At 38.2% G+C, this 12,262-nt stretch overlaps 1 protein-coding gene across 2 annotated transcripts in view; it reads left to right on the forward strand.

Annotated features, from left to right (window-relative positions):
• Positions 1-12,262, forward strand: part of MASP1 (MBL associated serine protease 1) — a 106,860-nt gene that overhangs the window by 46,174 nt on the left and 48,424 nt on the right. Inside the window, exon 11 of one of the 2 annotated variants that reach the window (XM_075202322.1) lies at positions 2,350-4,110. The exons of the other annotated variant lie outside the window; for it this stretch is intronic. Within the exon in view, the coding sequence (XP_075058423.1) occupies positions 2,350-3,206 (857 nt within the window). The 3' untranslated portion in view covers positions 3,207-4,110. Of the gene's footprint in view, positions 1-2,349; positions 4,111-12,262 lie in introns of those variants that run through there. 2 annotated transcript variants of the gene reach the window in all.

The raw sequence follows: 12,262 nt of genomic DNA on the forward strand, positions 1-12,262 counted from the left end.
CATTTGACTATCTATATTGCCTATGGAGAGGAGAGTTCAATCAAACTACTAGAAGCTATTTATTAACAGTGATTTGAATGACGTTTGTTTCATTTATAAATTCCAGTATCCTTATTGTAAAAAATGTCTTGTGTTCTCATATTATTTCAAATAGCAGCGTAAATGTGGTTATTTTGGTAATCAGAAATTAATTATAGACATTCATTATGTAGTTGATTTATTTTCTATGTATGACTTGTTAACTGATTGCTAAAATGTTTGTGAATGTTACTACTAGCAAATTTTTACAATGTATATTTAATTTATATCTAAAGCCCACGGTTAATACACCTTTAAATTGGTCTGCAGTAATGTCATAAAACTGGTCCAAAAGATGTCATAAAACTGGTCTAAAATGCATGAAAACTAAAGCTTGCCTTAGATGCGTTTCAGTGATGCATTTTCCATGCAGTGTGTTTTTACCAATACGATCTATTGTACTGGTAGCATGAGAAATAGATCATGCTACATTCTAACATTCAAATGCATCATTAAAATATTAGAATTCAAAGGTGTGAATGAGCCAAAAAGAAATCGTTCATCTTATTTTTAATATAGGTTTCTGGTATTCATTGAAAAATTCATTAACAGTAGATAGGTATAAATGAGCTCTTAAGTGTATAACAAATGTAATGGGACTTGGAATCTAGAGTATGAACTATGCAATTTATTGATAAACATAATAGTATAATTTAAAATAACTTACAAGGCTTTATATTAAAGAAACTTTGTTTTACATGTGCAGAAGATGAAATGCACTGATAATAATAGAGTGTCTAATGTATAATATAAATGTATGTTCATTTATATGTATAAAATCTGCATCCAACAAGATACAATAGTAGACATTTTGCTTTTCAGCAACCATGTCAATCAAATTTAATTGCATGTATTATATACATTAAAACAATAAATTGTTTCCAGATAACTTTTCATCTTGTCTTTGGATAAATAAATCTAATGTTTATACATTTGTAGGTGTATGTTTACACATTTTTTAAGTTGTATTTTGCTTCCAGATTCCAGTGAGTGAATGGTCTCCTCACTGCCAGGAGCTGTATTTTACTTATTATTTCAGCAGAGTTTTTGTGGTTTCTGCTCTTAAACCATTAAGTAATGTACAGTATTACACTGTCTAGCAACTCCTGACACAATATTGTCCTGAGAGACATCCAAGCTCTGCCCCAGACAACGAAGAGACCATATTTTCCAGCCATTTCTGGTGTCTATGGAAACCTCAGTGTTTGCTAGTGGAGTTCAAGCCAAGAACTTTGGAACATAGTTGTGGCTGAGATGTAGGGTCTAGCATGTAAAGTGTGGTTATACTTTGCTGCTCATCACTTTCTCTGGACTCTTGAAGGCACTGCAGCTCAGCCATATTTTCTCTGCTGTATCATTCTCTTATTACAATTCTCGTTCCTCTGGTGAAAAAGGAGATTTTCCTTCCTTGTTGAGGGTTTGGCCTCAGACAGGGATTCTGAAGAACATCCTTTATAAAGCATATTGCTATTGACCTGGTGCTGCGAATCATATCATTAAAAACAAGGATGAATATCTCCACTGGCAGGTATTCAAGGTTTCAAGCATGCAATGATGTATTATACCAGTGATACATCATTGCCAGTGGATTATGCCTGGACAAAACAAATGCATGTGTTCATAGTCATATAATACATGTACATAACAATTACTCATGCCCAAACATATTGCAACATTGCATTATGATTATATGGATCCAGTGATATCCAAAATCAAAAACATGCATGTAAGGCAATGCATTAGAAAACACATGGTGTAAGGACTTCCTTATATAGCCTACAAATCACACTTTTTAGCAGAAAAGAGCCAATGAAGGAACTCAATTATAGGTATATACACATATTTCAACTTTTCAGACGTTTATTGAGAGCATTTAAATAAGCAGAGATATGTAAACTCTATGTTCAGTGGACACTTACCGTTGGCATATTTCATCATCATCACCATTTATTTATATAGCGCAACTAATTCCGCAGCGTTGTACAGAGAACTCATTAACATCAGTCCCTGCCCCATTGGGCTTACAGTCTAAATTTCCTAACATACACACACACAGAGACACAGACAGACAGACACAGAGTAGTCCCAGATTTTACGATATTGTCACATGAGTGCCAGAATTAATGAGTAACCCCATTTTCTGTGCACATGATCTTGAAATTGGAGTAACAAACCTGGCATAATCTACTTGGAATTACTTTATTACAGTTTTATTATCACTTACTACTTGCTGATGTTGTTTTTCTCCCCTTTTTTCCCTTTGTTTGACAGTATGTGGAAAACCCACAAGACCTCTCCCAGGAATAGTCAAACGTATCATTGGAGGGCGCAATGCAGAACCAGGATTTTTCCCTTGGCAGGTCCTGATTGTGGTGGAAGATATGTCTCGTGTTCCAGAGAACAAGTGGTTTGGTAGTGGGGCTCTACTTTCAGGTTACTGGGTCCTCACAGCAGCTCATGTGTTGAAATCTCAACGTCGTGACAACACTGTAATATCTGTTTCAAAGGAACATGTAACCATCTACTTGGGGTTGCATGATGTGAGAAGTAAAAGTGATGCCATAACCAGAACAATAGAGAAGATTATATTACATGAAGCATTTGATCCACAAATGTATAACCATGATATTGCCCTGGTCAAATTGAAAGAAAAAGTAGTAATGAGCCAATATATAATGCCAGTATGCCTACCTGAGCTAAACCATGAGTTAGAAGGTCCTCAGCCCAATACTCTTGGTCTTGTGGCTGGGTGGGGTATCTCCAATCCTAATATCACTGTGGATGAAGTGATCAGTTCTGGTATGAGAACACTGTCTGATGTGCTTCAATATGTCAAACTACCAGTGGTGCTCCATGCTGAGTGTAAGGCAAGCTATGAGTCCCGCTCTGGCAATTATAGTGTAACCGAAAACATGTTCTGTGCTGGCTATTATGAAGGTGGAAAAGACACCTGCCTGGGAGACAGCGGAGGTGCCTTTATAATCCAGGACTCTGAGACAAAAAGATGGGTGGCCCAAGGTCTGGTGTCTTGGGGTGGACCTGAAGAATGTGGAAGCAAACAAGTCTACGGTGTATATACCAAAGTATCAAACTATGTGAACTGGTTGGATAATCATGTCAATTCCTGAAGAGTTGAGTACCCTTCTACTTAAAATATAGTGTTGCAAGTACAGATAGAGAAGACCTCATTGTAACTCCTCAAATAATCCCATGGGACAACCCAGTGAGTGCTTTGTGACATAAGCCTAGCATAGCACCGGGGAAGCCTTCCAATTGACATGGTCCTCAAAGCAGCTATAGAAATGATGTATTCTACATCTGCAGATTACTACACTAGTATTAGTTTGGAGCTCTCAACATTGATAATTACAGGCACTCTTACAATGTAAAGCCTATTCTGATACAACAAGCCAACAAGCCTTTAAAAAAGTAAAACCAAACATTGCCCACCAACAATGAGCTTAATGTGAGGATTAACACACAAGAATACGAATGACAAAATGGTTTTGGAAAGAGATACAGGGAATGTTTAACAAAGATAAACAATGGATCAGTGGGGTAACTAAACGCAGGAAGCTGATTTAGAATCAGCTTTATAAAAGCTATGAAATTTCCTGAGAAATGGTTATTATTATCATTTCTTAATACTTACATTAAACAATACATTAAAAAAGGCTTATTTGCCTTATTATTACCAGTTAACACGTTTCTATGTATTATCATGCTGCACTACTGTGTTTTACCAAGAGTGCATAATCATTTGTTGGGATCTATTCATATCCCTTTTTTTCTTTAAGGAAAATTATTTTACACCTATTTTAACCAGTGGTACACTATTTCATTTTCATGTACACTTTCTTGACTATGGTGTATACATACTTTCTAGTCAGGAAAAGATTATTTGTTTTTCCCTGTGGTTTCGTATTTGACTATATTTGATGCCCTCAATAGTGTTTTAGAGATTATTATAAGGATCTCTAAAATAGAGAGCAACCATTTTGACGGAAAACACAATAAAGCTTTGGTAATGCGTTTTTTTTTTCTATTTGTGTTTATGCCTAAAATATTTAGAATATAAATAAGTAATAGGTACATAATTTCTATCAAATGTGACATTGGAAATATACATCCACCTAAAGAGCAGCTCACTTAACACTCCTCCCCCAACTAACAAATCTGAGGGATTCTCATGCAAGAGACACCTACAGTTCATGAGAACTCACCAGTTCGTGCACTACAACATCTTCTTGTCTCAGCTTTGGCAGTCAGGGACAGTTCAAATTCACTTGCACTGTCAGTTCCTAACACAGGCTCTAATTGAGGAGGAACTCTAAACCATGGAATTAAACATGCTGCCTGAAGAACAATTTTGGTTGTCCATAGCACGCTTGCTGCCCAGATCAATTAAACCAACAATATGCATAGTTTGGTCAGCTGTGTCCCCTGTTGGACTGCAGCAAACCTCTGCCAGCTGTGACTAGCTGCTATAACATTCAGGAAGAGAGAATGTGGGTGCCAGTCACATGACCAAGTTCCATTTACTATTCATTGCAGGGAATACTTGGTGGGTACCACTGTATGATAATCAGTGGTGCAAGTAGATTTAAATTCTTAGTGGTACTGTATTTACCATCTCTACTTTACACCTGTGTGCCCCACTGAAATTTTGCACCACAGCTTTTAGACAGTCATTCGACCAGAGTCAATTCCTTGCAAGGTGCAGAGAGCATGCTACATGCATCCATCAACACCTTGCTGCAAGCCCCGCTATGGAGATTCTATCTCACCTGCTTAGAGGCAGGTATGGTAGAATGAGCTCTCACTGAAAATAGTGAGCTTGAGTACCTATTACACACTTACACAGGTTTTCTGCATAGCTAGTGGAGGGGTTACAGGAACTGGTATCTATGTAACCTCGCTAACCTCGCAGAGAATAAAATTGGGGGCGTTGTCTTCTTATTACATTTATTATTTATATTTGTCCCTGGTGGTAACACTTTGAAGCGAGAAAAAGCCCTATTGATTTATTAAAGGGTTTTCCACCCTTCAATAAATCGGTAGTGGTAGTGTATGCAAAATCTCCAGTTAGAAATCCCTGACAAGTAGTGTCTCAAAACCCCATTAGCGCTTGCACTAATAGGGTTTTGAGAATCATAAATAACAAATGTTTACTATTGTACCAGTTATCCTTAGGCACATATATGTGGCTTGGGCATGATAATTTCTCTCTTCATCCATGTCACTTCTTATCGGCAGCCACCAGCACTGGTTCTTCCTACCACTTCAACTGTAGAGGAAGAGGAGGAAGGAAAGACGTTAAGAGGGAATAAGTGGAAGAGGAGGGGGAGAAGGTGTGGCACAAGAGAATAGAGGGTTGTGGGAGCAACCCGTTCTCCACTTACCTTCATATGGTCTTCTTTTCTTTTGTCTTCTTCTTTTCTGTCTTCTGGCAGCAGCTCCACTCTGACAGGGTCACAACGTAATGATTACGTCGCACCCAACAGTCAGAAAGGAGGGCGCCAAAACGGGAGTAAGGCACTGTCTGATATTATTATTGCCATCAGTTATGTCTCAGCTTTTTATGTATGGCACCTATGAGACAATTTTCTGTAGATTTCACCAGATATAGCTTATGTTTTTCTGATTGGTATCAGATACACAAAGCAGAAACAAATCTGGCAGCTAATGTATACTAGTCTATACTGTGCATTATTTGATTTTCATATTGCATGTTAGCCACCAGAATGGGCCACGTTTTATAACTATCAAGTTACTGCATACTTGTCTGTTGGTTACTTTGCAGCTGCACTTTATGTTTAAAATACATACATACAATGAAGAGTTCCTGGTATCTAACTTTTAGAGTTGGCTCCTAGATTTTGGACAGATGTATTGAGCCCCAAGTAGAGGCCTGAAGTGAGTGTGACCATGTGAAAAAGGAGAACAACCCTTTTGCAGTCCTCTCTAAAGTAAAGGATGTTTAATTTGCTTCACTATGCCCACAACCCATCCCAAGATTAATTTTTGGGTGGATTGTGGAATATAAGGATTACAATGGAGTGGACCGGGGGAGATTTGGGATGATAATACTCCTCAAGGCCTTTAACCCAATTCCAACATAATGTCACAATCCACCTATGATTGTGGTAGGAGCATTAGCAGTAATATGAAGTAGTCATTAGGTGAATTGTTTACCCAATGAGGAATAAAGGTAATCTAGCCAGTGTTTTTTCCAGTCCGGGACATAGCCTAACATAAGAAGTTTGGAGCAGCTGGCCAGAGCATCACTGATCATCACTGGTCATTTGGGAGGGTTGAGTATAATATATAGCAATTTAGCCTACAGTCATCTCTCATTATAGCCCTCAAAAAGATCTACATTGCACACCATGGTTCTAAGCAGTCAACACTGTGTTGGAAATTGATACAGTGTTACATGAACCTTCCCCTTTGCCAGTTGTTGATATGGAAACAAGAATACTTACTGTGCTGACAGTGAGATCTCCCGAAATGCAGGGTTTACTGGCATGGGACTCTCACAATTTTACTGTTTGTGAGGAGGGAATGTTAGTTACAAACTAAGTTTCAGGTGCAGATATCTTTAATACCCTGAGCATATTTTATTGTAAAATTACCACCAGGATTGCATTATACCTAAGTAATTGTAAAATGTTGACATGAAAACAATATTAAACTAGTGCCAACTCGTCGTTATATTGAAATAATGCAGTTTTATATATGTATATGTTTTTCACTTATATATGACCTTCAACTATATTTATTCATTTTTCTAAGTATTTTTTACAAACAGGATAAACCAAACTGCTCTGTAGCCATACAATTTCATACTAGTTGAGAAGAATTCTCAGTCTATTCTGTGTTTCTTGTAGTTAAAGAGTAAACTACTCAATCTCATGACAACTCTGGTATTTAACCATATTATTCCAGTACTCACTGATTAGAGTGAACAAATTGTTATATGTCACGTACTGTATATCTGTCATTTTATAGGGAAAAAAATACTGGCTACATGGTATTTTTGTTAAAAAAATGTAATTGTTTTATATGCATTATATATGTTTTTTTACTGTTGTAACGTTTTAAATTCACTCCTTATAAAATAAAACATTTTTACAGTTCTGTAATTTCAAATAAAGAGCATTTGGCTTTGACATAATGTGTAATTTGATTAATTATGTTAAATGTAAGTTTTTCTTATGGGTGTTATGGCCTACGACCACCTAGATGAGCTTTTAGAACAGATAAGGTAGAGAAATTTATGTGCTCACAGGTACGCTGAAGCGCGCACACATGGTTGTTCTGGGTTGCCGGGGCGCGATAGCTATTAATTAAGCGTCCGACTGTTGCCCTGGCCAGATGTGACGTCCCGGTCATCATGGAGACGGCCAGGATGCCAGGAGGAGGCAGAAGTGAGTTGCGGCGTTTCCCGCGGCTGCTCCTTACAATGGGTACATAATCCTTAATATACAAGAAAACCTAATAGGAAAAGGCATCTTGAAACATACACAACGTTGTGCGCACAGACCAAGAGATGTGGAAAGTCCAAATATGGGACTAGGGGAGCAGCTTTCCCCTTATTTCATAATTTTATCACATTTATTTTGTTATGTAAGCTGCCAGCATAAACAATAATTAATAATACTGACTGAATACATTTTTCTTTTATAGTTATGGTGTATGGCATATGGCAAAGGTTGGGGCCATGGAACTCTGTAAAAATGATGGCTGGGAGCAGGAAACAAATGGGATGACTTTCTTGTGCAATGTCTCATTGCTATATTAAACATGAATGGGCCATTGAAATTTTGAAGGAGAGGATATTCAGACTTGGGAGTGAGGTATTGACACATGATTGGCTAGCCAGGGCTCTGGCCCAATGACAAGCAGCATTTTTCCATGTTCGAATGCCCCACTTTCATATTTCCTACAGCCTGACTATTGTCAAATACAGTGGCATGGTGGAAGAATCCTTAAAGTGGTAATTATTTAGTACGTGCAGGTACAGAGCCGAATTGCAATTTTAGCTCGCACCTGGTGAGGTTGCTTTTGAGTTCAGTGCACACTTTTATGTATACCTACAACATCTATGCATCCATAATTTGTGCCTGTGTGCGACAGCAAAGCATGTCATTTTGTGAGATTTTTGTGTGCATTTACCCTTAGTAAAAAATTTAAAATTAAAATAAAATAATTTCAAACATTGCCTACATATACCTCTCTCTCCATTAAATTGTTATTAATTGGCCTTAACTAAGTAATTTTACTGCTTTACTCAGTTGTAAAAGTTATAAAATGTGATGTATATAAATAAAAAAAACGAGACATTTCACTGTTTATCTATGCTATGCTACCATCTGCAATGTACTACTGTATGTTCAAAATCTTTCTGACTGAAAGTCTTAAAAACACCCCTGTACAGGGGTAATAAAATAGCCATCTCACACAGTAAACAACACCTTACTCCTCGCACATAATAAGAACAATTCTGGGAATTGTTGTCACCCCGTGACTGCATAGTTTGTTTTGTAGCAATGATAACAAGAGATAATATATAAACAAAAATTAATATAGATACATTTTGGGTTCCATCAAAATGCCAAATCCTCTTTATTCCTAATTTCTACATAATGACCTGTAATTATTTGTAAATTGACACACTTGAACCTCAACTGTGTTTTGTATTTTGTAAGGAATCAAGAAGAAAAAAAAAGAGATTAAACACTTTTACTAATGAGGTTATTGTTTTGGAAACCAGAGTTCAATGGGAAGCAAATATAATTTTGGATTTACTGTACCGAAGGGTTTTCTGCCCACTGCTGAATGAGGTAGCACCCTGGCTCACTGTTCACAGGCTGCTCACAGAAACAATTAAAAAAGTGGGCAACATGCAGTGGCAAACACAGGATTTGTACAGGGGCTGTCAATGCCACAGTGCTATAGAGGGCATGACCATCTTGCAAGATTCACAGCTTTCATTTTAGCCAATGCAAGGCTGCTCTCCAACCCCTTCCCATGCACTTCAAATACATTGGTAATGCTCTGTGCACTAATGTTAGGTGCACGCAGCTTTCACTACATGAGCAGAGTACTGTGCGTCCTATATTTTCAGGTGCAAAATCCACCCAAAATCAGAACTGTCCCACTAGAGTTAGGACAGTTGGGTCTGTACTGCACTCTCTTACCTGTTCTTGCAACTTTCACTACCTGCTTCTGCATGTGTCTTAAGCTTAGGGTCAGGGATTAGATATTGTACTGTACGTGTGGAGGGCTCTTGCGTTGTGCTGTTCTGTCATGTGTCGGATTCTTCCACTGCTGAACAGTAAGTAAGCATCATTTCGTGAGACTGTCTCATGCCTCATACCAACATTTTAGTATTATGCATTGGGACAAGGGGCATCGCCACATCATGGTTGGGGTTTTGTCCGTATCCCCAGAGAGCTGATTAGCACTGTTAACCACTCCTCTCCCCTCCAAAGATTGCAGTAAGCAGGTGCTATGCACAGCAGCTGTGAATGGAAGCTACCTCCTAACGTTCCCACCCACAAGACAAACATGTCTGTGAGTGGGACAGCGGAATAGTAATAGACCTCCTGCTTGGTCACTGGCCAGCTAGCTCAAAATCAGTAGTAACGCACAATACAACAATACATGTTTAAATACTTTACACTCCCCCCCCCTTGGCTTGATTGACAGGTGACATTACCACCGTGTCCTAATAGAGGAGGTCTCTTCAGATGCTCTGTTTGATCAATCTAACTGCAGACCCATCCTGTCAGCTGCTGCTAGTTGTGAAAGAAAAATGCATTCAAACTACCTCAAAACATGTAAGTTAAATCACACTCCACACTTCCACCTTGTCACAAATATGTCCTCCACCTGTATATCCCCAACCTAGGTGCCCTGCAGACTGTCCGCTGAATACCTGACTTTTCTGTTAGAGGTCTGTGGCAAATCTTTCTCTCTCTCTAAATAATTAGGCCTCCATCTCCGCAACCAACTCAATATTACATTAATATTATGCACCTTTAATAAATAGACATATTTTCACAACCAGTCCTCACATTAAATTAAAAGCATTCACATTTAATAAAAATATCTACTTACCCCCAAATTTTCCCAACATTAAATTAATAGTATTACAATGTAATATATAGACATACTGCCCCCCTCCCCGCACACACACCCCAAATAGCCCCAACATTAAATAATTAGTATTAACATTTAATCGCATTAAGATAGCAGCCATTGCTGAATACCTCCTTTTAATGCCACCAGTGTGCTCACATTACAGATTGCATGCTCTTCAAACCTTTCTTAAAACTAATGTTTTATGTCAAACTACATTTTACTGTTACTTTAGTGACATCTACTGGTGAAATTCAAGAACAGTATCTAAGTTATTAGAATACATTTTTTATATATAAATAATTAAATATAGGAGAATCGATACATCTGAATTAGTTTGTTTATTGGTATTATGGTGTAAAAAATGTAATAACATAAAAGTAATAACAAAATAAATATCACCCACTGGAGAAACAGGCCAATCACAAAGTGTCAACAAGTGTATCTACTACAGCTGTATAAAAGGAGGTTAGAACCCTGCAGACATTCATTCTTTCTCAATTGTACTGATATAAAAAGACTGTGGATGATATATGTGACTTGAGCTGTGAGTATCACTGGCCTAGACTCTTCTGCATTTCTGGTAAAGTGCTTCATTCCCTGATTTGCATTTTTCATTTCTGCACTGTTCCTTTCCTCAAACTTATTTTCCTTAGCAAACACGACATGCTCCAGCTCCGCAAACATGTATCTCCTGGCAAAAATCTAGGTGCATTTGTGCAAACCTAGTTGTTTTTCCACAGCAGCTGTTTTGTAATTCCTAAATAAGCTCATGTGCAAGATTTTATGCCACTAGTGTCTTTCATGTCACAGGTACAATACCATTTTATTGCAAAACCCTGATAATTTCATTGGGGATTTTCCAGACTGCTTGTTGTAGTTTGTTATATCTATAATATTATATTAATAGAATATTGGAATTCTTTCTTCATCATACAATTGAATTTGAATCCATTTTGGCCACACCCATAAGTAGCCGTATTTGCCTACACACCCAGAACATCAAGAGGATTTCAGAATTTTGGTACAGAGAGCAGAGCCTAGATGGGACGATTCTCATCATCATGCATCGTTAGGCAAGACAATGACATCTCCTGCACTTGTAATTTGGACCTCCCCTCCAGAGAGTCTGCATATTTGGCAGGACCAGATAATTCTTCACAGCTTGTGGTCTTGCAATAGTTGAAGAGTTAGTGTGGTAGACAGTGGAGGTCATGGTCAAGCACACAAATGACTGCAGAAGACATTACTCTGCTTTTGACTCTAACGGTCAAAAAATTGAACCTACAGCTTGCAAGTGGACCCAGGGTAAATTCACCTTATTACCAGATGATAGCACCAATTTTTTTTTTAGTGCATTAGCTTTTTGTATATATGGCCCTCGGGAGTTGTTATTGTAGTGTTGTAACTAATAGGTTGATCAGGATATTGCTAAACACGATAATATATATACTTGTACCGTAACCTTGCAATTGATAGATCAATAACACAATATGTTTTGTAGCCCTCAGCACTCTTCTAGCAAATCTGTTTGTGCTTTCCCATGCAGAAATATAAACTCTGCATAGCTGTCACAAAACACTGTCTTCTAGCTGTCATCTATTTTCTTTCAGAAGTCACCAGGGTGTATATAATGTTTGTTTTGATTAGGGATGAGCGCGCTCGGATTTCTGAAATCCGAGCCCACCCGAACGTTGCGGATCCGAGTCGGATCCGAGACAGATCCGGGTATTGGCGCCAAATTCAAAAGTGAAACTGAGGCTCTGACTCATAATCCCGTTGTCGGATCTCGCGATACTCGGATCCTATAAATTCCCCGCTAGTCGCCGCCATCTTCACTCGGGCATTGATCAGGGTAGAGGGAGGGTGTGTTAGGTGGTCCTCTGTGCTGTTTAGTTCTGTGCTGTTTAGTTCTGTGCTGTTTAGTTCTGTGCTGTTTAGTTCTGTGCTGTTTAGTTCTGTGCTGTTTAGTTCTGTGCTGTTTAGTGCTGTGCTGTGCTGTGCTGTGCTGTGCTGTGCTGTGCTGTGCTGTGTTCTG

This window comes from Mixophyes fleayi, chromosome 3 (genome assembly GCF_038048845.1).
Source record: "Mixophyes fleayi isolate aMixFle1 chromosome 3, aMixFle1.hap1, whole genome shotgun sequence".
In the NCBI taxonomy this organism is placed as follows: domain Eukaryota; kingdom Metazoa; phylum Chordata; class Amphibia; order Anura; family Limnodynastidae; genus Mixophyes; species Mixophyes fleayi.